Source organism: Penaeus japonicus, unplaced genomic scaffold (assembly GCF_977035675.1).
Source record: "Penaeus japonicus unplaced genomic scaffold, GWHDUDI00000001_assembly GWHDUDI00000035, whole genome shotgun sequence".
Lineage (NCBI taxonomy): Eukaryota > Metazoa > Arthropoda > Malacostraca > Decapoda > Penaeidae > Penaeus > Penaeus japonicus.
The window spans coordinates 26,886,968-26,891,044 of NW_028234437.1; the positions used below are offsets into that span (position 1 = coordinate 26,886,968).

General features: G+C 39.5%; 2 protein-coding genes across 2 annotated transcripts; both read right to left on the bottom strand.

The window, feature by feature from the left end:
- Nucleotides 1-1,163: 1,163 nt before the first annotated feature.
- On the bottom strand, nucleotides 1,164-1,967 carry LOC147467603 (zinc finger BED domain-containing protein 5-like). The gene has a single exon (XM_086531304.1). The coding sequence runs from the start codon at nucleotides 1,965-1,967 to the stop codon at nucleotides 1,164-1,166; it is 804 nt and encodes a 267-aa protein (XP_086387430.1).
- A 1-nt stretch (nucleotide 1,968) lies between these two features.
- LOC147467604 (zinc finger BED domain-containing protein 5-like) lies at nucleotides 1,969-3,078 on the bottom strand. Its single transcript, XM_086531305.1, has one exon. The coding sequence runs from the start codon at nucleotides 3,076-3,078 to the stop codon at nucleotides 1,969-1,971; it is 1,110 nt and encodes a 369-aa protein (XP_086387431.1).
- Nucleotides 3,079-4,077: the final 999 nt, after the last annotated feature.

Here is a 4,077-nt window from a genome sequence, read left to right on the forward strand (position 1 = left end):
ACCGTTGCCCCTCGAACTGACCTGGTATCTCGCCTCAAAATATGTCATAGATAGATTCAAAACAGAAATCGTTCAGCCTTTGAGTCGAGAGGACTTCCTCTCTCTTCGCCTCCTCAAGGATTCCAGGTAGATTTGTGTTCTAGAGCAGTGGTTCTCAACCTTTTTGGCCCGCGACCCCCCAGACAATATTGGTAGAGACTCGTGACCCCCGCCTTCCCCCGAAGTGCTTCTGACACACACACACACACACACACAGTACATGCCTATGCCCCGGATCATAACAACATAATCGCAACAAATAAGATAAAATAAATATTTAAAATACACATTTATTACTTTTTGGTTTTACATTAACTGAAATGAGAATAAGGTTTTGGAATATGCGAGCTACAGCTAGACATCATGAAATGTTACTATAGAATCACTATAAAAAGAATAAGATTATGAAATTGCATGTTTAATTTTTCTATATTACATATATATATGAATAAGAAAAATACAATCTTTTGAGACAAAATATGCAAAGCAATACGGTATATTTTATAGAATTAATGTTAAATCCGTACAGCCACTAACAACTTTACTAACTGCTTCAAGAGACAAAAATAAGTATGAAATTATAATAATACTTTTGTTGAAAAAAGCTACTGCAGTTAGTATGAATTATGTCTGTGTTTGTAAACCACAATCAAATAAAATTACTGATAACTTTATATCAAAATTTAAATATTCAGCCTTAAAATAATTACAAAATAATTACAGTATTTGATTAAGGTGCTGATATTACAAATCTGCTGAAACCTAAAATCAGCTGATGATGTATAATTCTCATATGAGACAATACACCCACACAAAAATCTGGTAGACTCAGAGATATTTCATACCTCTTTGGTTTGGAAATTAATATATTGGAAATATTTAAGACATTCTGTCTGAGATAATTATTTTCTGGATTTGAAAGAACTGTATGAATTTCTTGCGAAATAATTACTAACGTGGTGTTACAATTAAAGTACAATATTCATGAAAGTTTAAAGACAATGGTCAATATTTAGGCCCTACTATGGGGCTCCACTAGTAGTGATTAGCTAATAATATCCATATTCCACAGTGAAAAATAGTATTTACACAGGCCTAAGTTTATCATGAATAACTAACCCCAGTTAGTGAGATACTTGGGCCTGCTTTTTTGAACACAGTAACTCCATCCTGGGTTTGATGCCAGAGATGGCAACTCGGAGATCATCCTCCACCCAGAGTCGTGATCGGTATTTGTTTTTAATATATGTCAGTGCCGAAAAAGTCTTTTCACATAAATAGGTTGATCCAAAAGGAATTAGTACATCCATTGCAGCCTTGGATAATACTGGATATTCATTTGCAACTGAAATCCAGAACTCATCCAGTGTGGTTGAGCCAAACGATGTCTGTAAGGTGCGATCACTGGACAGCTCCAGCAGTTCATCCTCCATGTCGGATGATAAGTGATCCCCTGTAGCAGTGAATGGTTGTCGTATCCAGTCATATCGTTGTGGGGCTGTCTCCTTTGGGAAGTACTTCTTGAAGTGAGTCGTGATCATTACCTTCACGTTATCGACACTTAGTTCATTCTCCTCCATAAATTCCTCCAGCTCAGGAAACATTTCAACACTGCCCCCATCAACTCGCACAGCCCATCGTTCCAGTTTCCTTGTGAATGCATCAATTTTGTCAGAAAGAACCAAGATGTTTGTGTTTGGGCCTTGTAGTGATAAATTCAGCAGATTAAGTCTTTCGAATATACAAGACAAATATGCTAGATTTGCTAACCAGTCAGGGTCAGTCAGATGGTCAGCAAGTTGGGACTCAGACTCAATCAGGAACAGGCGCACCTCATCTCGCAGCTCGTACAAGCGGTTGAGAACTTTGCCCCGGGACAGCCACCTGACTTCTGTGTGGAACAACAGTGCTTCATGCTCCGAGCCCATCTCATTGCAGTGTGGAGAACAGCCTGGCGTTTATGGGACGTGTTTTGATGTAGTTTACTATTTTAATCGCAGTCTGAAGAACACTACTTAACTCTGGATTGAGTGCTTTGCTCGCAAGAGCTTCCCTGTGAATAATACAATGTGTAAAATTTATGTGAGGTGCCACTTGTAAAACTCTTGCCTTAAGTCCTTTCCTTTTACCCAACATTGCCCCGGCACCGTCTGTGCACACACCAACACACTGGTCCCAAGACAAGCTCTCCTCTCGTATTTTGGTGTCCAGCTTTGTGAATATGTCACTACCTGTGCAGGTTCCGTCCAGTACAGTGCAAAAAAGCATGTCTTCTTGAAGTTTTCCAGCAAAACTGTATCTGATGAATACCAGTAGTTGTGCAGAATTTGATATGTCTGTCGACTCATCTAGCTGCAGAGCATACTTGCTTCCCTTAACCCTGTCAATCAGCTGACACTTAATGTCATTTGCAATGTCATTAATACGTCGAGTAATAGTGTCGTTAGACAGCGGGACTGTTTCAAGCTCACGGGCCATTTTATCACCATGCATAATCCGACTCATAGTCACTGCGCCAGGCTTCATGAGGGTTTCCCCAATGGTATGTGGCTGTTTGGACTGTGCAATTAGGTATGCTACCTCATATGATGCCATCTGAGCTTTGGTAGAGATTGTGGTTTGCCGAGTTAACACTTGCTTTTGATCCTGCAGCTCTCCCTCCTTTCGGCGGAAAAATTCTATTGGTTTATCAGCATGAGATGGATGCTTGGTTTGCAAATGTCTTTTCATTTTCACAGGCTTTAAGCTTTCATGTGCAAGCACTTCTGAGCACAGAACACACTGGGGGTGCTGCTTCTCATTAATGGTAAAACTAGTGAATCCGTACTTTATAAATTCCTCTTGATATTTTCGATGTTTGGATGATTGGTCATACTGGGGGGTCTTACCCTTACGTTTGTCTTGTCCCTTATTTATATTTGAAGTAGAACTAGTAGATGGCTTTTCAGAAGGAATTTCGTCAGTTGTTTCTGAGACACTGTTGTCAATATCTGATGTTTTTTCCCTGTTTGCAGTCCTTCGGATTATCCATCGCTCCATGTTGCATATATGTATATAGCTTCTTAGGAAAAAATGTGCCTACACACACAGACGAGGCAGCTGTGACTGAGGAAAGATTCACCGTCGACTAACTCGACTCACGTACGTGCCATCCTGGGCTGCCGAGGGTAAATGCCATATAATAATAAGACAGATAAAATATCAATTATTATTCAAATACCAGATAAACTTGAAAGTATGGATACTGACATTTAGTTTTAAACATCACGTACTCTGAGACTCTGAGTATCAAGCAAAAGTGAAAATTCTACTGTAAATTGGTGATGCATCATTATTAAGCATTTGGCAGCCTGGTCACGTTCACTCAGTGTGCACCAACGGAGCTCAGGACTGGTTAACACAGGTACTAAACGTGTCCGAGTGTAAGTTGACAGTGAGATGGTGAGGGGATAGCTCGGTCTTGGATGAGGTTTCTAGGAAATGTAGGTAACATATTAAAACAATTACAAGTATATTGTATAATATAATGGGAAGGGTGGAAAAAAATTATAAATATTAATTTGACACTATTCAGTGGCTGGAGGACCGAAAGCTGCAACCTGGACATGTTTGCCTTCGGCCTTTCCAGAAAAATTCTTGCTTAAAGTGGAAAAATAAAATTACAAAACATGAGTAAGTTACGATAAAACTAGCATTAGCGAGGGAATATTCTACTCGTATGAGAATCACGCGGACTGGCGGACGTACACCCCTGCTCAGTGCTGTCAAATTTAACGTAAAAAGTTGTTTATGTTTGATAAATCGTACCTTCCATAACTAATAATGCTAGCTTAAAATTAATGACACCATTGTAAAGCATAGCCATTTTCCTTTCTGAAGCATAGAAAGTTAGTCCCAGTGTAGCCGTGGGGGAATCACTAGTATTTAGTTTTAGTTTTTGTGAAGGTCCCTGGTGTTACTGTTGTCCCGCCCGGCTCTCATTTCCAGCGTTATTCTTAAGGTTGCGTAACAGTTCGTAAGTAGCTACTGTAAAATAAT

Coding starts and splice junctions, on each gene's coding strand:
- LOC147467603 (XM_086531304.1), bottom strand. CDS start 1,967: ATGGGCTCGGAGCATGAAGCACTGTTGTTCCACACAGAAGTCAGGTGG.
- LOC147467604 (XM_086531305.1), bottom strand. CDS start 3,078: ATGGAGCGATGGATAATCCGAAGGACTGCAAACAGGGAAAAAACATCA.